Source organism: Lynx canadensis, chromosome B3 (assembly GCF_007474595.2).
Source record: "Lynx canadensis isolate LIC74 chromosome B3, mLynCan4.pri.v2, whole genome shotgun sequence".
NCBI classification, from domain to species: Eukaryota; Metazoa; Chordata; class Mammalia; order Carnivora; family Felidae; genus Lynx; species Lynx canadensis.
The window spans coordinates 118,320,860-118,348,530 of record NC_044308.2 but is presented as its reverse complement, the minus strand read 5'-3'; the positions used below and the strand labels follow the sequence as shown (position 1 = coordinate 118,348,530).

General features: G+C 56.0%; 1 protein-coding gene across 1 annotated transcript in view; it reads right to left on the bottom strand.

Annotated features, from left to right (window-relative positions):
• Positions 1 to 26,520, bottom strand: part of PAPLN (papilin, proteoglycan like sulfated glycoprotein) — a 36,057-nt gene extending 9,537 nt beyond the window's left edge. The window contains exons 1-23 of the mRNA XM_030319494.2: positions 26,488 to 26,520; positions 23,376 to 23,447; positions 20,962 to 21,077; positions 20,063 to 20,123; positions 19,718 to 19,820; positions 18,061 to 18,191; positions 17,107 to 17,230; positions 16,660 to 16,740; positions 16,403 to 16,575; positions 16,159 to 16,282; positions 15,636 to 15,762; positions 14,445 to 14,652; positions 13,681 to 13,863; positions 13,340 to 13,481; positions 6,185 to 6,265; positions 5,781 to 6,021; positions 4,657 to 4,777; positions 4,251 to 4,389; positions 2,710 to 3,187; positions 1,866 to 2,003; positions 1,635 to 1,759; positions 1,188 to 1,341; positions 486 to 623 (exon numbers count right to left, since the gene is read on the bottom strand). Coding sequence (XP_030175354.1) covers positions 486 to 623; positions 1,188 to 1,341; positions 1,635 to 1,759; positions 1,866 to 2,003; positions 2,710 to 3,187; positions 4,251 to 4,389; positions 4,657 to 4,777; positions 5,781 to 6,021; positions 6,185 to 6,265; positions 13,340 to 13,481; positions 13,681 to 13,863; positions 14,445 to 14,652; positions 15,636 to 15,762; positions 16,159 to 16,282; positions 16,403 to 16,575; positions 16,660 to 16,740; positions 17,107 to 17,230; positions 18,061 to 18,191; positions 19,718 to 19,820; positions 20,063 to 20,123; positions 20,962 to 21,077; positions 23,376 to 23,441 — 3,254 coding nt within the window. The 5' untranslated portion in view covers positions 23,442 to 23,447; positions 26,488 to 26,520. The remainder of the gene's footprint in view (positions 1 to 485; positions 624 to 1,187; positions 1,342 to 1,634; positions 1,760 to 1,865; positions 2,004 to 2,709; positions 3,188 to 4,250; positions 4,390 to 4,656; positions 4,778 to 5,780; positions 6,022 to 6,184; positions 6,266 to 13,339; positions 13,482 to 13,680; positions 13,864 to 14,444; positions 14,653 to 15,635; positions 15,763 to 16,158; positions 16,283 to 16,402; positions 16,576 to 16,659; positions 16,741 to 17,106; positions 17,231 to 18,060; positions 18,192 to 19,717; positions 19,821 to 20,062; positions 20,124 to 20,961; positions 21,078 to 23,375; positions 23,448 to 26,487) is intronic.
• Between the last annotated feature and the right edge of the window lie 1,151 nt (positions 26,521 to 27,671).

The following is a 27,671-nucleotide window of genomic DNA, read 5'->3' as shown; positions in this document are numbered from 1 at the left end:
TGGTTGGGTTTCTAGTTCTTGCTGTGCTCATTCAGTAGACTCAAATCTTGGTTCTGCCACTTAGGAGCTGTGTGGCGTGTTAAACTCCTGTGTGTAAAATGGGGATAAAATAGCACCTACCTCCACATGGCTCTCCTGAAGACTGTATGATAGAGAACAAGCCTCATACTCCTAATGGGCACGATACATGCCCATGCTGTTATGGTTATAGCCAGAAATGGGTCTGCCTCCATTTTGTCCCTCAGCCATCACCTCTCCTTAGCTAGCCTGTTACTTCTGTCCACTAACCGCAGTGGAAAGACCCAGAAACCCAAATGTTGGTCTGCCCAAGGAGCCCTACCCCCAGCGGTATCCTCTCTCAAGAGCCCCTGGAGTCCTGCTCAGGACTGACCAGAGGTGGCACCTGGCAGCTCCCTCCCCTGAGGCCTGCACAGGGTCAGGGGCTAAAGGCGGGACAGGAAGGGGAAGAGAGGAGCTGAACAAACCTGGGGGAAGAGAGGGGCTGCCCATCTCTTTGCCACTCAATGGCTGGGGGTGGGAAGCCCTCAGCACGACAGGTCAACTGGATCCGCTGACCTGGATGGGCGTCCACCACCCTAGGCTGGTTCCTGTCCAGAAGCAGCCTGCAGAACAAGCACCCCACAGCCATGAGAGGGGGGGACTCTGTCTGCACAAGCACCTGACCCCCTTCTCCCTCTCCAGCCACATTCAGCTTCCTAAGAAAGCTGCTCTGTGCTGGTCAGGACATCACCAATAACTACCCGGGGCAGTCTAAAAGCCACCTCCAGCTTTCTGGCTTTCCCCACCCCCAACCACCACCCCAGAATCTCGACTGTCTGCTCCCCGCCCTGCACATCTGCTTTGAGATCCTGCACATCTGCCCTGCACAAGGCACTTTGACTTGGGCCCCTCCAGCCCTCTGCAACCCCTCTATAAACTCCCAAGGCCATCTCAGGCTCTCCAGCTCCTGCTCTGCTTCCCTTCCCTCAGCTCCTGTGCCCTGGGCCATGGGCCAGTCTCAACTGTTTGGGGAAGGGAAGAGGGCTCCCTTTCCACCTCCCTAGTCCTTGCCCGGCAGAGCCCTGTGACCCCACCCACTCTCCCTTCCTTTCGCCACTAGGACCCCCATCGGCCCTGGCCCTCCAGTGGGGTAGGCTGAGAGCAGAATGGCGTTGCTGCACTGTTACCTGGTCGTGGGCCGAATCTGCAAGGAGGAGACAGCCCCCAGGCCCCCCGCGTTCCCCACTAGGCTGGACTCCCGAGGACTGTGGCCCTGGGCTGGGTCCCTGGTCTGAGGGAAGTGCCTTGGCTCAGCCTCAGACAGCACGGCCACGTCACCCCCTGTCATGAGGCCAGGAGAAGGGGTGAGCTGTGGGGGGAATGCAGCGGAAGGAAGGAAGGGCCACGAGGCTGGCCAGGGACGTGTGGAAAAATGAGGGTCACAAGGGGGAAGACATCCACCTCGGCCCAACTGGAGCATGTGGTCCCTGCCAGCAGAAGGGGCCCCTCCAGCGTGGGAGCACCCTGGCTCAGGCCCTCCCAGCCAGCGCCTCCCACCTGGGGCCATGACAATCCTCTGGGTGTGGGGTGGGGACGGAGACCTGTTCCGCCGGGCGTGGGGTGGGGACAGAGACCTGTGACACGAAGCTGGATCTTCTGAGAGTCACGGCCTGGCCTGCTGCTGCCACAGCTGTAGGTGCCAGTGTCCTCTGCCCGCAGGGGACTGATGACCAGGGAGCCATCGGGCTGCAGCTTGTGCCTGAATGAGGAGGACAGTGAGCCCAGGCCCCCTCAGGCCCCAGTGCTCCTACCAGAGTGCTCCTACCGTAACCCTGCCTGCACCCTCCCATCCCAGGGGAGATCACCTGTCAGAGGAGATGGGCCGCCCATCTTTCTGCCACCTGGCATGGGGCTCCGGGGAGGTGTCGTCTTGACAGAAGAGGCGCACTAAGTGCCCCAGGGCCGCCTGCACCAGGGCTGGCTCTGAGCCTGCCAAGCTGATCCTGGGAAGTGGGAGTGAGAACCTGCACTAACAACACAAGCGCCAGGGCCAGGGACTCCCCCTCCATCAGTGTCCCACCACAGAGAGCTCGGTGCCCATCCTGTCTCAGGCACCTTTGGGGTCACAGGGTCCCCTGGGAGGCCCAGCTCTAGAAGCCCGTGGGCTCAGGAATTCACTCCACCCCCACCCCGGCTCCCCACCATGCCCTTGGACGTAGCTACCTCAACCTGGTCCTGCAACAGCAGCAAGGGAGGTACAGAGCCCAGGGCGTGGAGAGGTCAGGAGAGAGAGCTCACACCAGATTCCCGTGTAGAACTAAACCACTGCTTGATCCCTTTGGAATTTCAAGTTTTACTTATTTGTTTCTATTCTCCCCAAAAGTCTCATTAATAGGACATAGTCCCAAGACTGTGGAACCCATACTAAATCTAAGAGAGAATATCACCATTTTGCAGGTCAAGAAACTGAGGCTTGGAGAAGTTGGATGAGTTGCCAAAGGTCACGAAGCCTGCAAGCTTTTCCAACTAGACAGGCCCCGGGGCGTCCTGGCAAGATCAGACCCAGGCACCCACCATCTATTGGCGAAGGCCCCCCCAGGCAAGACCATTTGGAGGATTTGAGGTTAGGGATAGGGCGGGAGGATCTGCGGACTTCAGGGTTTGAGCTCCAATGGGCGCAGCTCCTGACCTGGGGAAGGTAGGCCTTACCTGTAGGAAGAGCTGTGGGAGGGCGCCGCTGGCCTCCCGGCATCTCCGCCCAGTCCAGGGGCACTGGGCCCAAGCTCCTGGCCCAGGGGCCTCTCTCCAAAGGCCTGGGCGTGGCCCTCCTCTCCAGGCCCAGGCTCTCGGTCTCGCCACCAGAGGCCACCAGAAGGCAAGGGCCTCGTCTGGACTGTGGCCCCCGTCCTGTGCCCGCCGGCCTCTTGCTGGCCTCCAGGACCGCTGCCACCACCGTCTCTATGGGTGCTCTGGCCAGAGGCCCCAGGCTCAGGTCTGGGGGGCTCCTGTTGACGTCCCCGGCAGCTGCTCACGCACTCCTCTTCGGAGGCAAAGTTATTGCCGTTGCCATGGCACCCGCCATACCAGAAGCGGTTACACTGGCCCACGGAGGGGACGAAGTACCAGCGGGCAGCCCAGTCCGTGCAGGAGCCATGGGCACTGGGCAGCAGGCACCGCACAGGGTAGGCTGAGGGGGCAGGGAAGGGGCAGGGAGGGGGCAGGTCATCAGGCTGCAGATACTGCCCCGGCAGAGCTCTGCCAAGAAGTGCCCACCGCCCCCTCAGCCTCAGATGTGGGAGCCAGGCTCTTCCCAAGTTCACAGAGCGGGTCTACACCCCTGTCTGGGCCCCTGACCTGGCCCTGGGGACAGTCTGCTCACTGCCCAGACCTACCTGGGCTGGGATCACCAGCAGCCTCCGGGATCAGCCCGTCCACCTCCACCCACAGAACTAGAGCGCTCCAGAAGGTCAGGGCCATGAGCAACCTGGACTGGCTCCCTCATGCCCCTCCCCATGCCTGACCCAGGTCCCTAGAGTACACACACGCACCGAGCTTGGCTTTGATGTGCTTAGCTCGAGATAAGAACCCAGCCCTCAGCTCGCAGGGACATCTGTGAAGAGGCCCAGCCTCTGAACCCGCCTCCAGCCCCCAGCCAGCCTGTTCTAACGGCCTACCTTCCCAGCACAGCCCTGCTCTGCCTCTCTACAGACACAGAGGTGACCGCGGCTGGCCCCTGCGGGGGTCCCATCCAGGGACCAGCCTCCTGCAGACTCTGACCACCAGCCCATCTGGCTTTTGAGGTCCCCATGAGGGTCCCTGCCGGTGCCACCCACATATCCCATGCTCCAGTCTCAATGACCTCCCTCTAGGACTCATCCCAGGCAGGGTGGGGCCATCCCTGTCCATCCGGGCTCTGACCACCCTATACCATCTCTGCCTCTGGAAGGGGCTGAGCCCCCATGGTGGGGGCGGGGCAGGACAAGCCTTCCTTGTCTGTGGGCGCCCTGCCTACAATTCTCCCCAACTCCCACAAGCAGTCAGATGGTTTCAAATGCAAACTGTTGGAAACAAGAACAATATGGCACTGTTCTCTGACCTGGCACCTAGCAGGTGATCAGTAAATATTTGTCAAAGAAATGAATGAATAACTGAGCTGGTAGGAAGATCTGGGTGGGGCTCTGTGGTGGTTAAGGGGGGCAAAGCGGGACCACAGCCTACTCACCAGGAAGGATGAAGGGGCATCCACTCACCATAGCCGGGCTGGCCCACACAGCCTTCCCCAAGAGGACCAGCAGCAGAGGCCACATTATCATAGCAACAGCCAAACCGGGAGCCCTGGCACTCACTGGGCTCCTTCTGCTGAGCCTGGGGCTGGTGGGCCTTGGGAGCCTGCGGAGGAAACCCAGACTGGGGAAGTTGGGAATAGGTCTGGCTCTTGGTGGGGACTCTAGGCTGCCTGGGGAAGGAGGACAGGAAGAGGGAGGGACAGAATTGCAGTACCCCAGCCTCAGGGGAAGGTCAGATGGACCCCCCTGCACACACACACCCCCACTCCAGCCTAGGCCCGTATCTGAAGCCCAAGTGCAGAGAGTCTGGATCACAGTGGCGCTGAGCAGGTGCGGGACTCCTGCCCACTCATGTGAACCAGACACTTACTGTGGAAGCCACTGCTCTCGACACCGGCCTTCTCCCGGTCTTATCACTGCTGTAAGATGCTGCACAGCCAGCTTGATGGGGCCCCTCAGCCACAGACACCCCATCAGGGCAGCACCCGTACCTAGACAAGCATCACAGAGCAGTCTCGTCACCACCCAACCCCTGATCCCCACCCTCACGGGATCCCCCGAGCTTCCAGCATCCTGGAAACTGGGCTCTGAGGCTCCCTATGCTGGGAGCTGAGCAGTTGAGGATCCGAACGGGAGACACCGCGTCCTTCCACGTGGGGCATACCGTTCTGCATGCCAAGCCACATCCACCAACCACTCAGTGGCAGCCAGGGACACAGCAGTAACACGATAAGCAGGGCCGTGTCTCCTGATACCTGACGGTTCCTCAACTCCTACCCAAGGCGGAAACCCCTAACCGAGGAGAAAATTCACTAAGCCTGCACAAATCTTGGCTTCCCGGGTAGGTTTTACAAAATCGCAGCAGATGGGGGGATGGGGAAAAGAGTGGTGAGCAGAGCCCTCCTCCTGTTTCAGCTCTGTCAACCACAAGATGGGAAGGAAGGGGAAAGAGGAACACATCAGAGCGCCTTCCGTGTGCCAGGCACCCTGGGATGGTTCCATCCTCACGGCAACCCGGCCTGTGGCTGTCACTGTTCCCAGTCTCACAGAGGAAGCCAAGACCAAAGGAATAACTTGCCCTGATCACGCAGCACACAGCGGATAGATCGCCACCGGGCTGCTGGCCCCAAAGTCTGGGCTCTCAGCGCCCCAGCCCCGGAGAGACCGGTAGCCTGGTTTGGATCTGGAAGCTAGAATTCTATCCCACGTGCCTTCCCAGAGCCTCAGGCTACACCTCAACGGGCTGACTTCGGTAGCGAAAGCGGAAATTCTTACCCCCACTCTGCACATTAGGAAGGTCAGTGACAGGAAGCAGAGTCCCCAAGACTGCACAGTCAGGGCAGCTGGGAGATAACACCTCGGAAGTCCCATCCCTGAGCTCTGCAAACCCCACCCCCTCTCTGCTCGGAGTCGGAGTCGCTGCCCTGCCCATCAGATACCATCCCCCGGCCCCATCTCCCTTCTTTGACTTGGTGAAGAGGAAGAGGCACCTACCTGCTCTGCTGACATGAGGCCCCAGGACAGCCCTGCCACTGTGGCCCAAGAGATACAGTGTGGCCGTCAGGACAGCACCCATAGGGGCTGAGTCTGCAGTCGTGGGGTGCCAAGCCAGACTGTCTGTGTGGGGATTGCTGAAAAGAGGGGGCTGGGGCTGGCAGGTGGAGGCCCTGGGCTCCTGTGGGGTTTCCTTGGGCCGAGGGCTGCTCTTGACGGGCCCACCACTGGCCTCTGGAATCTAGAAAGAAGAGGAAGCAAAAGACACATGAGGTGTCCGCCTGGACACCTCTCCATCTATGTCCACACCAGACCTACCTCTCCCCAGCCCCCCTAAACCACCTACCCCCCCCCAACCTCCATCTCCAGGGCCCTGTGTTGGGGGCTTCCACTGAGCTTCTCACCTGAGGTGGGGGCCGCCTGAGGCCCCAGAGATATGCGAGGATCCCTGGGGCTGCTGTGCATGTCCTGCATGCTGGGGACGCCTGCAGGGAGTGGGCGGTCAGGCCCACGCCGTGGCCACGCTAACCACCACGTGGTCCCACCCCACCACTCAGGCAGCGCCTGGGGCACCCAGGACAGCAGAAGCGAGAACGAGCAGACCTGTGATTTCCTAAAACACCCTTCCCCTGTTTCAAGAGTCTTTAGTCCTAGAAAACACTAATGTTACATGTTGCGCAAAAAGAAAAGCCAGATATAAAATTAGCATCGGTGTTTGATCCCAACTACGTAAAACAAAGCAATGATACTTTTAGATTGAACTGATGAAAAGACAAACAATCCAATTAAAAAATGGGCAAAGTGGGGCACCTGGCTGGCTCAGTTGGTAGAGCAGCCAACTCTAGATCTCAGGGTCGTGAGTTTGAGCCCTGCGCTGGGTGTGGAGATGACTTTAAAATCTTAAAGGGGTGCCTAGGTGGCTCAGTCCGTTAAGCATCCTACTCTTGATCTCTGCTCAGGTCACAATCCCAGTTTTTGAGTTCGAACCCCACATCAGGCTTTGCACTGATGGTGCAGAGCCTGCTTGAGATTCTGTCTCTCCTCCTCTCTGCTTCCCCCCCACCCCCAGCTTGTGCACCTGCTCACTCTCTCTCTCTCAAAATAAATGAACTTTTAAAAAACGAAAATCTTAGAAAAAATAATTTTAAAAATGGGCAAAGAACTTGAACAGACATTTCTCCAAAGAAAATACACAAATGGCCAATAAGCACACGAAAAGATGTTCAACATCATCGGTCATTACAGAAATGCAAATCAAAGCCACAGTGAGATACTCCTTCACACCCACTAGCATGGCGGTCATCAAAAAGGCTGAAGTAAGAAATGTCAGTGAGGACGTGGGTGAACCGGAACCCTCAGGCACCTCGGGTGGAAATGTAAATTGGTGCAGCCACCATGGAAACAGTTCGGCAATTCCTCCAAAAGTTAAACATAGAATTATCATAGAGCCTAGCACTTTCTAAGGCATACACCCAAGAGAAATGAAAACACATGTCCACACAGAAACTTACGCATGAGCATTTATAGTAGTCTTATCTGTTAGGGCCAAAAGATGGAAACAACCCAAATATACATCCACAGAAGAATGAATAAGCAGGTTGTGGCATATCCATGGAATTGTTATCAGCCATAAGAAAGAGGTCGTGCTGATGTGTGCTCCAGCCTGGATGAACCTTAAAAGCATTCTGCTGCCTGGGTGGCTCAGTCGGTTAAGCATCTGACTCTTGATTTCAGCTCAGGTCCTCATGACCTCACAGTCACAGGATTGAACCCCGTGGGGGGGGGGGTGGGGCTGGAGCCTGCTTAAGATTCTCTCTCCCCCTCTCTTTGTGCCCTTCCCCCCATACCGCACTCTCTTCTCTCTCAAAATTATAAAATTGAGAAAAATAAAAACATCCTGCTGAGTGAAAGGTGGGCACGAAAGGGTGTATTATTCCTTTTATACGATACATCCAGAATAGAGACAGAAAGCAGATCAGCTTACCAGGGAAGGCAGTTAGGGTTAGCGGGGAGTGATTACTTAAGGGGGTACAGCAGGGTGCTTTTATGGGTGAGGAAATATTTTAAAACTAGAGGAGAGCAGGTGATTTTACAACATTGTGAGTACACAGCACCAAAGCATACACTTTGCAACGGTTAACGGTATGTTACGTGAATTTCACCTCAATAAAAAAATTCTATATTGGGGCGCCTGGGTGGTGCAGTCGGTTAAGCGTCCGACTTCAGCCAGGTCACGATCTCGCGGTCCGGGAGTTCGAGCCCCGCGTCAGGCTCTGGGCTGATGGCTCAGAGCCTGGAGCCTGTTTCCGATTCTGTGTCTCCCTCTCTCTCTGCCCCTCCCCCGTTCATGCTCTGTCTCTCTCTGTCCCAAAAATAAATAAACGTTGAAAAAAAAAAAATTAAAAAAAAAAATTCTATATTAAAACCACTTGTTTCAAAAAAAAACCCACAATTTGATTGACAGATGAAGGGATGGGAGTAAATCATGAAAAAGCACATATAACAAAATAGCAGGTATAGAATTTAAGTGTGGTTACATGGCTGCTTGCTATACAGTTCTTCAACTATTCTGTATGTTTAAAATTCTTCACCAGCCTTCCTCAAAAAATTAAAAATAGGTGCCTGGGTGGCTCAGTCCATTAAGCGTCCAACTTCGGCTCAGGTCATGATCTCACAGTTCATGAGTTTGAGCCCCACATCGGGTTCTGTGCTGTCAGCCCAGAGCCTGGAGACTGCTTCAGATTCTGTATCTCTTTCTCTCTCTCTCTCTCTGACCCTTCTTTGCTTGTGCGCTCTCTCTCTCAAAAATAAAGACTTTTAAGAAATTAAAAGTAGAATTACCACATGACCCCCAGTAATTCTACTACTATTTACCCAAAGAATACAAAAACACTAATTCAAAAAGATGTATGTATCTCTATGTCTATTGCAGCATTATTTACAGTAGCCAAGATTTGGAAGCAACCTAAGTGTCCATCGACTGATGAATGGATAAAGAAGATGTACATATGCACAATGGAATATTACTCAGCCATAAAAAGAACGAAATCTTGCCATTGGCAACAGCATGGATGGATCTAGAGAGTATAATGCTAAGCAAAATAAAAGAAAGACAAATACTCTAGGATTTCACTCATATGTGGAATTTAAGAAACAAATGAACAAAGAAAAAAGAGAAAGAAACAGACTTGTAACCACAGAGAACTGATAGCTGCCAGAGGGGCAGCGGGTGGGGGGTGGGGGAAATAGGTTAAGGAGATTAAGAGCACATTTACCACGATGAGCACGGAGTAGAGAATTGTTGAATCACTACATTGTATACCTCGAACTAACAGAATACCGTATGTTAAATATACTGGAATTAAACAACCAGGCCTGTCTTCCTGAGCAGATGAGGGTCTGCTCAGAAACATGAGAGATTTTTTTCACCACCTTATTGTCCAACTTGGTAATAAACTTACGAAAAATCATGAATTATACCATTCCCGTGGGTGAATTTTATGGTATGTACTTAACCACTTCAGAGTTATCAAAAAGATTTTTTGTCATAAAATGGAGAAAACCACAAAAGGCTGAGTAAGTATGAACAGGAATTTTTCTTTATGATGCATAACAGCACTCACCCCAAAACGCTCCTGGTGAAAGGTTCTGAGCACTTCGGGGGGGGGGGGGGGGGGGGGGGGGGGGGGGTGTGGTGGCAGGATGGGAGTGGGGGACTTCCTTCTATTTATCTGTGTGTTTCAAATTTTCCACAATACGCATATTACCACATAATGGAACAAAGTTGTAAAAACTAAGTGAAAATTCCATCTCCACAAGGACTAGCTCTTGCCAGCCCCCAGGGAATATTCAAAAAATACTTTAGGGCCGGAAGACCCTAGCAGATACGCAATAAAATCTGTTTTCGTTTCATGGCCTCTCCCACCCAGGCCGAACCCCGGGAGACGGCAGACTCACACTCTCTCCCCAGTTCCGTCATCTCCTGCGGGCACCCCCAGAACCGCATTCACAGTCCCCAGCCAGCTCACAGTCCCTCTGTCAGCTCAACTGGAAAGACCCCTTTCCGCCCAGCCCACCCTGCCCCGGCTTCCCCTCTTCTCACCCACCTTTCACGCTTTACTTGGAGTCCGGGGCCCCTTCCCACGCACCACGTGGGCCCCAGGCTCTGCTGGGCAAGTGCCTGCCCTTCCTGTTCAGGGCCCCTGTGAGCGCTTGCATTTCTGCAGCCTGCTCCCCGCCAGGCTCCTGCTCCCACAGGCTCCGCTTCCGACTGTCCTCCTAAATCGCTTTCACGGGGTCACTATCAAGCTGCAAAGCTTTCAGTGGCTCCCCTGGGCCTATCGGACAATTTTTTTTTTACTTTTTTTTTTTTTAACGTTTATTTATTTTTGAGACAGAGAGAGACAGAGCATGAACGGGGGAGGGTCCGAGAGAGAGGGAGACACAGAATCTGAAACGGGCTCCAGGCTCTGAGCCGTCAGCCCAGAGCCCGACACGGGGCTCGAACTCACGGACAGTGAGATCGTGACCTGAGCCGAAGTCGGACACTTAACCGACCGAGCCACCCAGGCGCCCCAAGACTCCTCACTTTTTTTTTCTTTTTTTTTTTTTAATTTTTTTTTTCAACGTTTATTTATTTTTGGGACAGAGAGAGACAGAGCATGAACGGGGGAGGGTCAGAGAGAGAGGGAGACACAGAATCGGAAACAGGCTCCAGGCTCTGAGCTGTCAGCACAGAGCCCTACACGGGGCTTGAACTCACGAACCGTGAGATCGTGACCTGAGCCGAAGTCGGACGCTTAACCGACTGAGCCACCCAGGCGCCCCCCTATCGGACAAATTTAATCGGCAGTCCCGGCCTGAGGTCCCCAGCCCTAAGAGCCCCACCTACCCTGGACAGACCTCCTGCCACCCCCCCCCCCCCCCGCACCCTGGCTGAGGGCTGGCTCTGGGGCCCTACTGGCCTCAGGCAGAGCTAGCTACTGAGCACTTGGAATGTGACCAGAGTGACCGAGAAACTGAGTTTTACGTTTATTCTAATTAGAATTAACTTAGTTTTACACTTAAAAACTGATGCTCGATTCACTTAGTGGAAAATGCTTCAGTATGTTTGGAACAACTTCAGGATGCGAGTCTACTCTTCCAACTGTACATTTTATGAAATCTAAATATAGATCAAGTATGCCAGTGAAATTTTAGCAACTGAATTAAGATATGCTGTCTGAGTGATGCACGGAATTTAGAAGATTTATTTTTTTTAATCTTGTGAAAAAAAGAATGTAAAATATCCTGCCATTTTTTATATTGCTTACATGTTAAAAATATTTAATTGGGTTAAATAAAACATTTAAAAAAAAATGTTTTGAATGTTTATTTTTGAGGGGGAGAGACAGAGCGACAGAGCACAAGCAGGGGAGGGGCAGAGAGAGAGAGGGAGACACAGAATCCGAAGCAGGCTCTAGGCTCTGAGTCGTCGGCACAGAGCCCGACGCGGGGCTCGAACCCACGAACTGTGAGATCATGACCTGAACCGAAGTCGAACGCTTAACCGACTGAGCCACCCAGGGGTCCCCCGCCAAACACTATTTAAATTAAGGAAATTTTTAAGTAATCTTTATACCCGACAACATGGGGCTTAACCCACTACCTTGAGATTGAGTCACATGCTCTACTGACAAAGCCAGCCAGGCGCCCTGAAAAAAACATTATTTAATATAAATTCACCTGTTTGTTTCTACTTTCTTATTTATTTTGAGAGAGAGAAAGAGAGCGAGCGAGCAGGGGCGCACAAGAGGGGGAGGGGCAAAGAGAGAGAGAATGGGAGAGAGACAGAATCCCAAGCAGGCTCTGCACCATCAGCGCAATATGGGGCTCGAACTCATGAACTCTGATATCATGACCCGAGCTGAGATCAACAGTCAGACGCCCAACCAACTGTGCCACCCAGGCGCCCCTTCTTTCTACTTTTTAAATGCGATTCTTAGAACATTTTAAGTAACAGATGTGGCTTGCCCTCTATTTCTGCCAGCAAGTGCTGCTCTAGAAAGAGAAGGAGCAGAGGCTTCCGCAGGACTCCCCTGGGCACACCAGTTAGCACCGCAGCGTTAGTAACGGTACCTATACCCCAGAAGCCACCTAAGTTCTAACTTCCCGCCCATCACGGACTTCTGTCAAGAAGTCAGGAGATGAGAAAACGTTCACACATCAAATGGCTGTAAGGGGGGAAAGCATGCACAAAATCCCACACACAAAACAAGGAAACACACTCGATTCATTGCACTAACGCATGGGATCGAGGCAATCCCACTTGTCTATATATAGCTGCTTTCCTAATATCTTCCAATTTTCTACAACGAACACAGATTATTTTTATAAAAGTAGCAGTGAAGGTTATTTCTTTTGCACTTCAGCCTGGCCTGAAATGCTTTCTGTTTCCTTCCTTTCTACCTACGTGAATGCCTCTCTGGGGCAGGCTCAGGGCTACCTCTTCCAGGAAGGTGTCAGTGGTTCCAGGGGGCTTGACTCAGAGGAGCTGGAGGGCCCTCCTGCTCATGCACCACAAAGGCCAGGCCAGGCCGAGGCACCCCAGGAGCCTGGCCCAGGGGCCCCCACACGGCCTCACCACCACTGCTTCCGACCCTTTGCTTATCAAGCTCTGTGTGTTCAGGCACGGTGCCAAGTTACCATCGTAAGAAAAGCACCCTTATTAACCCCATTGTACGGGTGGGCAAATTGAGAATCAGAGAGGAGAGGCACTCACCCAGAGCCACGTGGCTGGTCAGCAACAGAGAGTAGAGACTTAAACTCAGGTTAGCTGCTAACTCCAGACAACTTGCTCTTAGTCACCGTGGCAGGGGCCTCCCTTGGAGGTCTACCATCGTGGCTCACGGGGCCCTCACCACTAGCACGTCAGGGCCAAACACACCTTCCTACGGTACCAGGGGCCGCCACCCACACTCCCCTCCTCCCAGCTGAGCCCCAACCCACATTCTTCCTCTATATCCCATCCTCACACCGAGCAAGTACCGGCCTCTGGGCCCTTTGTCCTGCAGCTCCTCGTACCTGGGACATCTTTCCCAGTCAGGATGGGGGTGAGGGGAAGGGGAAGACAAGCGCAGGAGCAGTGTGTGAGGACAAGCTCTCCTGGACCACCTCCCTCCTCTGTACTCAATCACGCAGTCATTCGATGATAAACATTTACCGAGTACCCACCTCGTGCTAAGTTCCGGGGGGGGTGGGGTATAAACGGGAATAAGGAAGCCAGTAGGCCTGACAAGCCGTATGCAATCACTGCGGCACAAGGAAATAATCTCAAGAGTGACGGCAGTTACGTGGGCTTTGGGGGGTGGGATGGGGACACAGCCTCAGATGGGGAAACCGGGCTGATCACGGGGCTGCACAGAGTTAGAGGCTGCGGGCGGCAAAGCCTTCAGCAGACAGAGACGCAGGAGCCCCGCCGGTGCCCGGGTGGCACTTAGGAAGCGCTGGCTGGTTCGTGGTGGGGAAAGAGGTCAGGCCAGGCACACTCCACACCCCCTCCACCCCCACCCCGTCCTCACCTGGAGGAAGGTGGCAGGGCTGTGTGTTACAGGGCTCCACCTCCCCAGGCTTGGACTGCGCCAGGCTCCCACAGCGGCTGGGCGGCCCGAGGGCACACACGACTTGGCGACGCCGAGTGCCCGAGCTGCAGCTCTTGGAGCACTGGGGCCCGCGGGGTAGGCGTGCAAACAGAAGGAGAGAGACCCTGAGGCTGGGGGTCCCCACAAGGAAGGAAGGGAGGGGGAACACGCCCGGTAATGCAGGTCAGACCCAAGCATGGTCAAGTGTCCGGCCACCTGTCAGAGACCCAAGGGGCCGGGATTGGGCAGCAGCCATGGAAGGGAAGGAGGCAAGTGCTCACTAGACCCCAGGCGCCCACATGCCAGGCCTGGTCGCTGACGGGGGGACAGTCTTCATGCGCGCAGGGCTCAGAGATGGGGGGGCGGTCCTCCAAGGAGCACGCTGTCGCCTGGAGCAGAGACCCCTCGTCGCCCCGGCAAGTGACACTCCGCTTCCGGATCCCGGCACCACAGCTGACAGAACACTGTAAGGACCAGGCTGTCAGCAGGAGCTCGTCCTCACCCGGAGGAGCCATGCCAGGGCAGACAGCTGGAGGCGCACCTGCCGGCACGGAGGGTGGACAGCACTCTACTGCCCACATCCGGTTCCCGGGCTCAGGGAGGCTGAGTCACTCTTCTGAGGCCACACAGCCTACACCAGGGCTGCTGACACCAAGCTTAGGTACATTTTCCACATCCCCTCGTTCAAAAGTTGGACATATGTATGTGCCGGAAGCAGCTGACCAGCAGCCCCAGACAGTGCCAGCTCCTCCCTCGCCCCCAAACAATGGGCTCAGCTGCTTCTTCGTGCCAAGGCAAAGCCTTTCCCACCCTGCCTGGGATCCTGGAGAAGGAGGAAGAGTCCAAGAAGCTCCTCCTAGCCCCCACCTTGGCCACAGCTCCCAAGACCGCCTAGCAGGTCACTTTACCTCCCCGGATCTATTTCCCCAGCAGAGGAGAAGCCTCCCAGTCAGACTCTGCTGCCGCCCAGGCCCCCAAGGCCCAGCACCTGATTTCCTCCCCTCCCTCCACCCCCACCCCAGCCCCTTCTAGGCAGGGGCCTCACCTCTCCCCAGGGCTCCGCGCTCCAGGATGCACAGCGCTGCAGGTTGCAAGGCCGCATGGTGGGGGGCTTCCCGGGCAGGCCTGCACACCCGGCCTCCTCAGTGGCCTCCTGGACGCCAGCCCCATCGGACAAGACGCAGTAGACAGAGCGGGACTGGGAGCCGCCACCACAGGAGGCTGAGCAGGGCGACCAGGGCCCCGTCTTCCAGCTGGCAGGGAGCAGGTATCCGGTCAGGCTGGCCCAGCAGCAGAAGCCGGAGCCCAGGCCCAAGCTGGCACCGGCTGTCACATGCAGAGTGGACTGGGGATCCCCCAACCCGGCCCCAATCTAGGCCTGACAGGTGCAGGGGGGAGGGGAGGCAGAAAGCTCTGCACCAAAGGCCAAGCCCTCCACTTGCCATCTCCCACCACCGAGCACTGGTCCCTACAGCACGGAGCCTAGCTGCCCGTTTTAGCTTTCCTGTCCTCACTCGATCCCCCTTTCTCCTTCTCACCAGGTGCCCTGTCGTCCCCAGCCAGACTCCATTGCCACTGCATCTGACCTTAGCTGGGGCATCTCCCAGAGGGGTCGTGCTCACCCACTCGTGGAGTGGTACCGCCCGGCCCTGCGGCACAAGGACCAGAGGAAAGGGCAGCCCCGAGTGCACCATGCAAAGCCAAGCCCACCACCATCCCGAGAGGCCAGCTGCCACCAAGGCCATGAGAGTGGAAGGACTGCACCAACGTGGCAGGGAGCCTGTGGCCTGCAGATTACCTGTTCCTGCAGGCACGCTGGGCCCCAGCAAGGTGCCACGCTCTGGGCTGGTGCAGGTAAGAGGTCCTTGGTGCGTGAACAAAGGCATGGCTGATGCCCACAGGCCCTCTGGCCCGATCCCTGGCCCACTTTTTGGCATCTGCCAAGTCCCCTGCTGGCTCAGACAGGGCCTCCAGTACCTTTCCCCACTCTCCCACCACCGGCCTGGACATTCTGAGCCCTGGGCACACATGAATGGACAGAACAGCCCTGGATCTCATGCCCGTGCCCCTCTACTGTTTTCCCCCCATGGCAGCTGCCTCTGCCCCACTCTGGCCACAGCTGTAGGGAGACCTGGACCAACCCAACTGTTTGCTCAAGTGGCCTAGAGACCACACTGCCTTCCTATCCAAGGGCCCGGGCCCCACCATGGGTGGAGGGGGCTGGCAGAGGCCTCACCGCTTGGTCTGCGGACAGGGGTGAGTGCTGCAGGGGCGGTGGTCAGTCGGCCGCAGCTGGGGCTGGCACATGTGGTCAGGGTAGACCTCGTTGTCAGTGGTGCAGAACACTGGGCGGGACTGGTGACCTGTAGAGGCCCGGCCATCGCGGGCAGGGGGGGTCAGTCAGCCTCCACCAAACGCATTCTCTGGGCTGGGCATCATTCTGGACACACCCCAAGTGTCATCTTGATTCTCAGCTGACCCCCTGGGATACGTGCCATCGTCATCTCCAATTTACAGATGAGGAAACTGAGGTTTGAGGAGTATGATCTGCTGGTGATGGAACCCTACTACGATGCATGGTCATCGGCTCCGAGCCCAGCCTCCGCTGCCACCTCGGGGAAGCCTTCTTTGGTTCTCTTAGCTTAGAAGGGGGGGGGGGGACCCTTCATGGAGTGCCCAACCCCTGGGTTTCCTCCAGGTGACCCCCAAGACATGCAAATGTCCCACGTACGTGTCCATCTCCCCGGGGCTGCCCTCACCTCCACCGCACTCGGTGCTGCAGTCGCTCCACGAGCCGTGGCTCCAGTGGAAGCCGGGCCGGGGGCTGCCCAGGGGCAGGTGGTACTCGTAGCTCACGCCTGGGTTGGGCTCCTGGCTGAGGAGCTGTGCGGGAGGGTCCTCACTGAGGCCTGCCCCCAGTGGGATCCCTCCTCATCAGCAGGACAGTGGCCCCCACCTCGCCTCTCGGGGAGCAGGTAGCCCCGCTCCCTGGCAGTCCCTCACCTCAATGACCAGGGGCTCTGAGGTGGGGCCACGAGCCAGGAGCCGCTCGGGCGCCAGGTCCCCCTCGGCCCCTCGCTCGTAGTGCAGGACAGTGCTGGCCACAGGCCGGGCCCAGGCACCCCCGATGGTCCAGTGCCCGTTGAGGTAGTATTCGCCACGGATGCTCTTCACCGCTGCGCAGAGGTGAGCCGCCCAGTCAGCAGCTGGGGCAGGACCCACCGCCCTGCCACAGCCCAGACTCGCCCCGGACCACTCACCCAGGAAATTCCTGCTGGCGGCCGCCTCCTCCACCCGGATGCTGGTAGCCCCCGAGGGAATTATGAGGATCTGGTTGTAGCCTGCAGGGCCAAGGATACTCTGGGCCCACCCACGCCCCGGCAGCACAGACGGGGTCAGGGACAGGCAGGGCTGGGCAGCTTGGGGAAGAGTCCTCCAGAAGGGAAAGTGGCCCCGCAAAGGTGAGAAGGGTCGGCAGGCTTGGGCGCCCAAACTGACTGGGGACTTGGGGGGAGGGGGGAGGAAATGGGGACCGTGGGGGAGGGTTGAGCAGGGGCATCCAGCTGGTGGCAGTGTGAGATCACACTTGCCAGACTGGACCCTCCCAGTGCCATGAGGGTTACTCGGATGGAATGGAAGGCAGGAGAGGAAGGGACAGGCAACACACCCTCGTCTCAACGGCCTGTGGGCCCCCAGAGAACCCCCACCTCTGCTGAGGTCATTGGCGTCAAAGGTGCCTGTGACGGGGTAGCAGGTGGTGCCGTCACCCCCACACTGCAGACACTTGTCCTCCTCCTTTGATGAGTCTAGGTTGTGGTCACAGCCAACGGCCTACCGGGCAGAGGAGGAGATGAAAAAGACCAGAGGGAGTCACAGATACACCAGGATCCAAATGCTGGTCGCTGGTCAGATCAGGGAAGAGCAGTGAGTACTCATCAGCCATTGAGGCCGAGTAAGCACTGGATGTAGCCTGTGGCCGGCCATCTACCTCTTCTGCCGGCTCAGCACCCGTCTCCCCTCCTCTGGCAACAACACCTCATTTCCCACAGTGTGGACAGAGCCCCCCAACGGTGGGTGTGGGCAAATCAGCAGGTTCTACGCCTTGCTCAAAGAGAGTGGTTCACGGGATGCCCCGAGCCAAGACAAATCAGAGGGAGCCCCAGCTCACTGGAACTCCTGGAAAGAGGGCACCCTCTCCAGCCAGAGCTTGGAGCTGCTGGTGGCCATGTACACACCTCACGTTTCCAGCAATCTCATCCAGGCACCTGAAGTCACCAGCCCATCCCCCGATGGCTTTTCCCCCCACTTTGTCAGTTTTAGTTGGGCTTCTGTAACTTGCCACCCAGAAGGTTGCTCTTATCCCGGTGCTCAAGTTTTCAAAGGGCAAAGTTAAAAGGTCCTAGGGCATCTACAATGCAAAGACACCTTAGAAGCTGGTCATGGTAAGACATCAAGCTCATGAGAGCCATTGGCTCTGCTGGTGTGGGGCAGGGGACATCCGACAATAAGCCTGAGTGGGGCCCCAGGCTGAGTAACAGGGGTGTGGGGGTGTGGGGGTCGGGGGGTGGGCAGGGGGACATCCTTCAATAAGCCCAAGGCCAGGATGGGCAGCACGGGGGGAGGCAGGGAGCAGGCGGGAGGTGGGCAGGGGCGCAACTCACCCGGCAGCTGCCCTCCACACACACGTCCCGTTTGCCAGGCTCGCAGGGCGTCCCGTCCACGACAGCCTCCCTGTGCTTGTAGTAGAAGTTCTCCCCCTTGGGAATGCAGTTCAGTTCACACTTGTTCGGGGCTGAGCAGGCAAAGGGAAAAGCTGAGACCCCGGGCAAGCACCAAGTCCTACCCTAGGAACAGGGAAGCATGGGCAGGGGCCAGAATCACACAGATGGCAGAGAGAGAAAGCCCCTGCAGCTGTTCCCCCAGTGGCTCAGAACCCCGCCCCACCCCAGGGAGAAGGGACGGCCACAAAACTGCTGCATTCCTGGGGATCAAGTTGAAGAAAAACCCCAAGATAAAGAAAAAGCCAGCCACTTGAAGAGGTCTACCTCATCCTTATAGACAAGCCCATGTGTTAACAGTCAGCTATTCTAAGGAAATTATTCACAGAATACTATGCACGTTGACTTTGCTATAAAGAATTACAAGGACTATGCGGTAACGTGTGAAGATGCTTATAACACACGATGCAAAATGGTGCTGTGTAATAACTATAAATGCGTAAATGTATATAGAGAAAATAACGTGAAAAATGCTAAAATGGAATGCTAGACCAATCCTGTGAAACACCAAAGAAGGCATCCCTTGCATGACCCTTTCTAACCTTTCCTCTGTGTTCCAATTTTTTTCTTTTTAAAAATTTTTGTAAACATTTGAGAGAGACACAGAGGGAGACAGAGAATCCCAAGCAGGCTCCACGCTGTCAGCACGGAGCCTGCTTCAAGGCTCGAACTCACAAACCGCAAGCCCACAGCCTGAGCTGAAATCAAGAGTTGGACGCTTAACCGACTGAGCCACCCAGGTGCCCCCTTATTTTTCTATAATACGGATACATTTAAATTATCCGGGCAGAGCAAAGAATGTCAACAGGCTCCCCTGGGGCCACTCCTCTAGCCAAGACCCTTTTCCCCATCCCTTGGTACACACAGGATATAAATGCTCATTTGATTCGGAATCCAGAGTACCATACTTCCCAGGAGTCATTTGCAATGGGCAGTGAAAACTAACACTCAGGATTAGCCTAAGGAATCTTCTGACGCCTCTAAAATGTTTTAATTATGTACAAGTGTTTTTTCTGAAACCGTATTGCTCTAAAAATTAACCACTCTCCTCAAAGCTCTTCAGAGCAAGCCCTTGGGGGCCAGAGATCCTGAGTAAATGGACTCTTGCCATACCAAGCCCCTTGCAGCCCCAGCCTGCAGTTGGCCCAAACATGGACCCACCCTACCAGCACTCCTCCTCCCCAAGGCTTCTGTGCACCTTGAGGAATACTTCTGGAGCAGGCCAAACAAAGCCGCGCTTAACATGGCAAGGACGCGGCCTTCATGGCTTTGTTTGAAAAACAGAGATGGAAAAAAGGATGGAGAGACCTCAAAATGACCCCGGCTGTTGTGCTGCAGTGGGCACACGCCAGGAGAACGGTGGCACTGTAAGGTTGTTGTTGTTGTTGTTTAATGTATTTGACAGAGCATCTGTAAAATGGTGGTAGGAATTGTGTAATGGAAGATCAATGTACGGAGGAGATCCCAAACAGGTGGGGCGCAGTGCAGAGCAAGGCGGGGTGCAGCAGCAGGGGCACCGGTGCGGAGGACCGCCACTTACCCCCGTAGTAGGGCAGCCATTTGTAACGCTTTCCCTGGAAGTCCTGGCCGTCGAACTGGGCACACTGCTCGGCCCGGAAGTCCCTGGCACCGGTGGGGCAGCTCTGCGGGGGGCCAGCAGGGAAGGGAGGAGCAGGTGGGCGCTTCCTTCCCCCCCCCCCACACCTCCTTGCTGCTTGGTGCAGCTCCAGAGCACCTCCTTGCTGGGGCTTTGGGCTGCTGGAGGGGAGGCTGTCATTTGCGGTGTGGGGTGAGGAAGGGGCTTCCCGCAGCCCAGGCTGTGCACCAGTGGGAGGACGCCCCGGGAACTGGGAGGTCAGCCGGGTAGGGGGTCCCAGAGCTTTACCTCAGTGTGGCAAGAACGGTGGCTCCGGACAGGGCCCACGCAGCTGGAGCCTCCGTCTGTCCTGAGGATGAGAACACCGCACCGGGAAGGCCTGGACCCCACCAACCAACACCCCCTCCTCCTCCTGGGGCTCCCCCGCAGGCCCCGCTGGACAGAGGAGGGATGCCTGTGCACGCACAGGTTCCCCCAGGTAGGTGTAATGAGCCCCGAGTTTATACTTGGAAGAAGCTGGACTCAGCAGCCTAATCTGGACTTTCTCTAACTCAGGGCTACTCGGCCTCTTAAAGCAGCTTTCCAAAGAAGACCCCAATTCTGCCTTTGGAGATAAAATAAGACGGAATATATGCACATCTGGTAAGGTTATTCTGCCATTTAAGGTGTATATGAGCATAAGGTGCTTAGAATAATAGCTCATGTCTCTTCCTCTTCACGCAAGGTTCTCAGGAATAGTGAGGTAACCCACCAACAGGCAAAGGGTCACCCCCTTGTTTTGTGCCCCACCCGCCATGGCACCTATCAGAGTGCAGGGCACATAGGCATTTGATCCCTCACTTATTAAAGTGGGAGACACGTATACTTAAAGAGGCTGCAGGTGGAGAAAATGCACAGGTTAGCAATTGTTGAAGATCGTTCAGTAATTCACCAAGAATTTACTGCACCTGCCACCTGAAGCATTAGGAACTAGAGACTCGGGTACGTGAGGCAGGCCTGTCTCTAGTTCCCCCGAAATCAGGTTGATTGTTGGAATCAGAGTGTACGTACGTGGCAAATGGACTTGATTCCAAATATTCCACCGATGCTGCTCCCAGAGCAAACCTATTGCTCAGGACCAGCGGACTCCCCGACCAGCCTGCCCCCTGCCCTCTTCTAACAGGCTGGCCCCGGCCAGCCTCCCCTACCTCTGGGAGTAGCAGGGGCGCTCCCGGAAGCTGATGCCCCCTCCGCAGGTCCGGCTGCAGGGGCCCCAGCTGCCCCAGGGGCCCCAGAGGTCACTCTGCCGCCTCACCTTGGGAGCCTGGAGGAAAAGACACGCAGAGGAGTGTGAGTCACTCAGCCCCCCACAAGGGCACTGGGGCTCCCCAGAGGACCCTTGCCTAAAAACATTCCCCGATCTCACCTTGGGAGCCAGGCCCTTCAAGGACTTGGCAAGAACACCAGGCACCCCGAACATTCATTTACAGAACTCGCCGGCTTTCACCATAAGGGGCGAAAAGCCCTACTGCAAGCATGCCCTGGCCTCCTGTGCCCAGCACCCACGAAGCAGACATCCACTTGCCCGGCAGATGGGAGGGAGGGACCAAGCCTGCCAGATCTTAGAGCCGGGCTACCTACCCCTCCACACTGTCTCCCCGAGGAACGAAAGCACATTTGGCTTCAGCCACGGGCAGCACAGGCATGTTTTGTTTCTCTATAATTACTCAAACCACAAGCTGATGGTGTGGAGCCAGAATAAGCGGGTCCAGCCCGTCCTCCTGCTGGCCTGTCCTCACCTGCTCCTGCTCTCAGTACCCAGTCTCTCCTGCTCTGACTTCCTCCTCCCGGGGCAACTCAGGGGCCCCCTTTCCTGCAGCGCTCTTCCCAGGGCTGTGCTGTGCCGTGCAGGGGTGGGGGTGAGAGAAGGTGTGAGTGGGTGGAAACAGAGACAGAGGAAACCACTCCTGACCAGCCTGGGGTTGGCAGGCAGTGACTGGGCGTGATGGCCAGGGTGCATATCCGCTTTATTCATCCCTAACCCTTGTCAGCACTGAGAAGAGCCAAGAAGCACTCGGGGACCCCGTGGTGGCTCTGCCCTTGGCTGAGGCCAGAAATAGGAGGCAGCTGAGCTGGGTGCGTGCAGTGGAGGGGCGGAGGAGAGTTCTAGGCCCCACCTGAGCTCACATGGTGTGGGGAGGAGGAGGCAGGAAAAGGTTGCTCAGGTGTTCCTAAGACAGAAAGCACCTAATAGGACCCAGGTCGTTTTGTGCACCTTGACTCACTTCACCTGCACAGGAACCTGAGGGTGGGTATTATAACCCCCAATTAAAGGGAATCTAAGGCCTGATGATTTGGTTACGGTCACACAATTGTTAGGGGGTGGCTCTGGGTTTCCTCCTGGGGCCTTGACTCTGGCAACATAGCCCCTCCACCTGAGCGATGGCTTCATGCCCAGGCACCAGAGAAAGCCTGTGCCAAGGATCTCATGGTGTGACATTTAGGGAGCAAGGACCATGGGGTGGCAGAGGTGGCCGCGGGCAGGTGGCCTCTAGCCCACCCATCACTCTGACTGTGGCCCATGCTGCCTGGCCCTGCCCCTTCTCATCCTTGACTCACAGTCTACAGAGGCGGCATTTCCCCTCCTTCCCCAGGGACTGCCTGTCTCACAGACGGTGGACAGGGATGTGGGGGTCCCCCTAGCAAAGAGCTCTCCGGGGGCAGGATGGGACCTGGCTGCTTCCGTGCCTTCCACCCAGTCAATGCCAGCAGAAGCTTGGCAGGAGCAGCTCCCAGGACCAAGCCCAGCTCTGTGGCCCCTCCTCTCCTGGAGGTTTGTCCTGCCATCTAGAAGATTTTTCATATAACCTCAGGCCCCCAGGTTTGCTCTCCAGGGAGCTCTGTTCTTCCGGCCCTGTTAACAAAACAGCTACCCTGATCACCAGTGGTCTCCTGTGTCCTCTAAATTTGCACTAATGCAGTATCCATGAGCCTCGTGTGGCTATTTAAGTTAATTAAAGAAATCAAATCAAAGAAAAAACTTAGTTCTTCAGCTGCACTAGCCACACGTCATGCGCTCGGTAGCCACGTGTAGCCACTCGGTAACCAAGTGTCTATCTTACGGGACAGCACAGATTTGGGACGTTGATCATCTCAGAGAGGTCTGTTGGCCATCCCTGCCCTGGATGCCAGCCCCCAGCGAGGAGGAATGACCGGTACCCACAAACCTCGAAGCACAGTCAAGCTGAGGGGCAGCCCGCTTTGTCCCAGGCAGACTGCAGATGGGATGAGCCATCTAGCCTGCGTCTTGGCTTGTGCCAGCACAGCCCCCTCCCCTTCCTTCCTCCCTGGAAGACTACTGGGTGGGGGGAGGGCAGTGGCAAGTTGCCATTCCTGCAAACTGCACCCTGCAGCCTGGCGGGCAGCTCCGGGCACCTTGACTAGACCCCTTCAAGGTGCCATCCGCTTTTAAAGGAACTTTATTGTTTTTGGCCTTCCCTGCAGGGACAGGGCTCTGAGCTGCGGTGGGGTGGCTCCTCCCTGGTCCTAAACCCTGGGGCATTCCCCATCCCCCATTCCCTGCTCCCAAGCTGGGAGCCTGGCCAGGTAGGGCCGCACTCACCGAGGACCCAGGGGCCGGGGCCAGCAGCAGGGGCACGAGCAGGAACATCTGGATCTCGGCCTGCATCTCAGCCTGTGGGAGAGGCCGGGGTGGGCAGGGCAGGGATCAGGACCGGTCAGTGGGTGGGCAGGGGTGCATCCCTCCCTCCCCGTTGCCCACAGGTGACCAGAGAGCTACAGGGGGACCAGAGGGAAGGCCATGGGGCTCAGTGGCGCTCATGTCAGCAGGGAGGGGCGGGGTGGAAGTGGAGAAGGCCTACTACTGGCTTCTAAAAGTCCAAGAGTATCTTCTTTCACGATTCAAAGGGGAAAAAAAGAGGGCAATTAAAAATACTTCTCATTGAGGGGCATCTGGGTGGCTCAGTGGGCTGAGTGTCAGACTCTTGGTTTCCGCTCAGGTCAAGATATGGTGGTTCGTGAGATGGAGCCCCCACGTAGGGCTCTGTGGTGACAGCGCAGAGCCTGCTTGGGATTCTCTCTCTCTCCCTCTCTCTCTGGCTCTCCCCTGCTCACATCATCTCTCTCTCAAAATAAATAAATACATAAGCGTTTAAAAAAATACTTCTTGTTGAAAGACCGGTTCAGAATCAAAGCAATCAGCCTATTTTTAATTTAGCAAGAGGTTGTTTTTTAAATTTTTGTTTATTTTTTTTTTTGAGAGAGAGAGAGAGCGTGAGAATGAGTGGGGGAGGGGCAGAGAGAGGCGAGAAAGAATCCCAAGCAGGCTCCACGCTCTCAGCTCACAGAGCCCAAGCAGGGCTCTATCTCAAGAACCCCGAGATCATGACCAGAGCAGAAGTCAAGAGTTGCATGCTGCACCGACTGGGCCACCCAGGCGCCCCAAGAGATTGCTTTTTAAAAATCCATTACAGGGATGCTTGGGTGACTCAGTTAAGCATCCAACTTCAGCTCAGGTCATGATCTCCAGGTTTGTGGGTTCAAGCTCCGCATCGGGCTCTGTGCCAACAGCTCAGAGCCTGGAGCTTGCTTCAGATTCTGTCTCCCTCACTCTCTGCCCCTGTCCCACTCATGCTCTGTCTCTCTCTCTCTCTTTCTCAAAAATAAATAAACATTAAAAAAATTTTTTTAATCCATCACACCAGTTGTTTCTAAAACTTGTTAATATAGGGGCGCCTGGCTGGCTCAGTGGGTGGAGCATGTGACTCTTCATGAGAGGGTTGTGAGTCTGAGCCCCACGGTTAGGTGTAGAGATTACTTAAAAATAAAATCTTACAAATATATATATATATATACAATTTTTTTAAAGAAATTCTCTGGGGGCACCTGGATGGCCCAGTCAGTTAAGCGCCCAACGTGGGCTCAAGTCATGATCTCCAGGTTTGAGTTCAAGCCCCAAAGAATCAGGCTATGAGCACAGAGCCCACTTCTCATCCTCTACCTTTCTCTTCCGCTCCCCCGCTCATGTGCACGCGCACGCGCACTCTTTCAAAAATAAACATTTTTAAAAGTTGCATTTAAAAAACTCTCCCAAGATGCTTTCAAAGCTCAAATGCTTTAAAAAAGTCAATTGTAACCCTACTGTAAACCCAAGTCAGCATTTCTCTGCACAAGAAAGTCTCCACAAGTGGACCCCAGTGTGGTGTGTGTGTTCAGCCTGTGCACTGTACCAAAGAATGACATAAGCAATTTGCTCCTTCAGTACAAAACAGCAAGCGAGTACTGACTTGTGAGTTCAAATTTACAAATCTGTAATTCTACCAATGTTCTAATTTTTTTTTTTTAAGCATAAAATGACTTCATTTTACAAGGACAAAACAGAGCACACACAAGCCAAGTTCAGCAAAATTTAACCTGGCACGTTTAGCGACGTACATGCTTCGTTAATTTAGCACAAACACTGATTCATTTGGTCGTTATTTTCACAGTCAAATCAGAGGTTCCTGGGGCTTGCAGGCGGGGGGCAGGGGGGACGGCCTTCTCTCCCCACACCCCACCTCCCAGGACGACCTCTGCTCTGCGCACCCCGCCCCCGCCCCGCAGCTCCTGTAACAGCACCGTACTGTTCTAGGGCTCATGCCAAGATGAGTGTTGGGGAGATGCTTCTCTAAAGCCGGCTGCCTTAAGGGGCGGAGGTGAGCAGAGCCAAGGGAGAGACGGAAGGACAGAAGAAAGACTGGACTTAAAATTGCTACTAGGTACTACCACCACGGCTGCAATTACACTAGATCAAGGCCCACATGTGCAATCCCAGGGTCCTGGAAAGCCTGGAAGGCTATTTCAATTCACTTGGGAGAAAAACGCAAAAAAGACCGGCCCTGGGTCTTGGGCACCGGACTACTCTGCGGGGCTCCCCCAACTGCCCGAGGGCAGGGCCCGCTGCGCACCCGCCCGACAGTGGGGGCTCCTTTCACACCGTGTCCCCGAGGAACGCGGCGGTGCCGGACCTGGGCCGAAGCGGAGGCCAAGCCCGTCTGCTCCTCCTCGCGGGGGCTGGCCCGCGACCCGTACCTGGGGTCCCTGCGCGCCAGGCGCCACGTGTCCGCAGGGTCCCCAGCGGATGCGGAGACGCCCGAGGCCGGTGCGACACCCTTCCCCGTCTGCCTCCCACGCAAGAATCTTCCCCACGTCGGTCACGAGGAGGCGCCCGCGGTCCACAGTCCCGGCCCGGAGACGTGCCCGCGCCCCCGCCCGCCCGCCCGGGAACGCGCGGGCGCAGACCCCCCAAAGTGGAAAGGTGACCTTCCCGCGCGAGGCGCCAGGGCCACCGGGCACGTGCTGGCCCTGACGGCACCTCCGGGAGGGGCACGCTCGGTCTCCTCGGCCCGGCGCCTGGGAGGCGCGGCAAAGGCGTCCCACCGAGGCAAGGTCCGAGGGGGCGGACGGCGTCTGCGCGGGGCTCCGGCTGCGTCCGACCGCCCACCACTAGCCCCAGTGGCTCCCGGCGTCTCCCGCCCGCCGGTGACCTCCCAGCCCCGCCCGAGGTGCGGTGCGGAGCGGTGACCTCGGTGGACAGAGACGGAGGCGGGTTCCCCTCCGGGACCCCCTACTTCCTCCGATACCGCTTTTCCTGCGGGCCAGGCGGGGCACGTTCCTGCAGCAGCCCCGGAGCGAGCCGCCCCTGCCCCCGGGGCACTGGCCCTCCGCTTTCCTACCTGGGTCTCCGGCCGCGCGGGGCACGCAGCGCTGCTCCGTCGGTGCCCGCCCCTGGAATGGGAGGTTGGCCTGGCGGCGCGGAACGCCTGCGGAGGTTGGACTTTCTCTCCCTGCCGCTGGCTGGCTTTTCCCCGCCCCATCTCCCCCCGCCCCAGCCAGCCCTGCAGACACCCATCCCCAATCCCAGTGGAAAGCCCCCGCCCCCCTGCAGTGACCCGTGCTGCATCCCCTTGGGTCTGTGCCAGAGCTTGGCTTGCCCTCCATTCTGTGTTTCCTCTACTGGGGGGGGGGGGCACCAGTCACCACCCCGGTCCCACTTCCTCTAAGCCATCCATCTCGGTGCCATCCCGCTCCATGCTCACCTTACATACAACACACCTCTGCGTCCAGCCGTCCGCCTCTTCCACCCTTGAATTCTGTACAGGCAGACCTCACTTTCTTGTGCCTCCTTGGGTTGTTGGTTTGGAGGATTGAGGGTTTTTGGTTGTTGGGTGGTTTTGTGTTTTGGGGTTTTTTGGTTTTTGTTGTGTTTTTTTGTGTGTGTAATTTGCTTGATTGCACTTTATTGCATTTTTTACAAAGTGAAGGTTTGTGGCAACCCTGCCTAGAGCAAGTCTACTGGCCCCATTTTTCCAACAGTATTTGCTCACTTCGTGTCATATATTGGCAATTCTGGCAATATTCAAAATTTTTCATTATTATATGTTATGGTGACCAGTGATCAGTGGTTAGGATGCCCTGAAAGTTCAGATGACGGTTAGCATTTTTCATCAATGAAGTCTTTTTTAATTAGAAAAAAATGTTTTTTTTTTAGGGGCACCTGACTGGCTCAGTTGGTAGGGCATGCAGCTCTTTTTTTTCTTTTTTTAAATATCTATCTATCTATCTATCTATCTATATATTTATTTATTTAGAGGGCGGCAAGGCAGAGAGAGACTGAGAGAGAGAGAATCCCAACCAGGCTCTGTGCTGTCAGTGCAGAGCCCCCTGTGGGGCTCAAACTCACAAACTGTGAGATCATGACCTGAGCCGAAATCAAAAGCTCAGCTTAACCCGCTGAGCATGCGACTCTTGATCTCAGGGGTTGTTAGTTTGAGCCCTGTGCTGGGCATACAGTTTACTTTAAAAAAAAATGTTTTAGGGGCGCCTGGGTGGCTCAGTGGGTTAAGCGTCTGACTTCAAC